The sequence below is a fragment of the Myotis brandtii genome, unplaced genomic scaffold, assembly GCF_000412655.1.
Source record: "Myotis brandtii unplaced genomic scaffold, ASM41265v1 scaffold1094, whole genome shotgun sequence".
In the NCBI taxonomy this organism is placed as follows: domain Eukaryota; kingdom Metazoa; phylum Chordata; class Mammalia; order Chiroptera; family Vespertilionidae; genus Myotis; species Myotis brandtii.
In genome coordinates this window covers 89,534-89,736 of record NW_005353728.1, presented here as the reverse complement: position 1 = coordinate 89,736, position 203 = coordinate 89,534, and the positions used below count along the sequence as shown (strand labels likewise).

Sequence of the window (203 nt, the reverse complement as noted above, 5' to 3'; positions counted from 1 at the left end):
AGGCTGGGGGCCGGCGGGGAGGGGGCGGTTTCCCGGCTGCGACCTGCAATGTCTGGCTCGCCCCTGCCCTCAGCAGTCGTGGACTGTCCCGTGTGCAAGCAGCAGTGCTTCTCCAAAGACATTGTGGAGAACTACTTCATGCGCGACAGCGGCAGCAAGGCCCCCACGGACTCCCAGGACGCGAACCAGGTGGGTGGTGCCTG

At 66.5% G+C, this 203-nt stretch overlaps 1 protein-coding gene across 2 annotated transcripts in view; it reads left to right on the top strand.

The window, feature by feature from the left end:
- Positions 1–12: 12 nt before the first annotated feature.
- The window catches only part of TRIM28 (tripartite motif containing 28), a 5,010-nt gene continuing 4,819 nt past the window's right edge, over positions 13–203 (top strand). For both annotated transcript variants that reach the window (XM_005857275.2, XM_005857274.2), the window contains exon 1: positions 13–189. In XM_005857275.2, the coding sequence (XP_005857337.1) occupies positions 49–189 (141 nt within the window). In that variant the 5' untranslated portion in view covers positions 13–48. The remainder of the gene's footprint in view (positions 190–203) is intronic.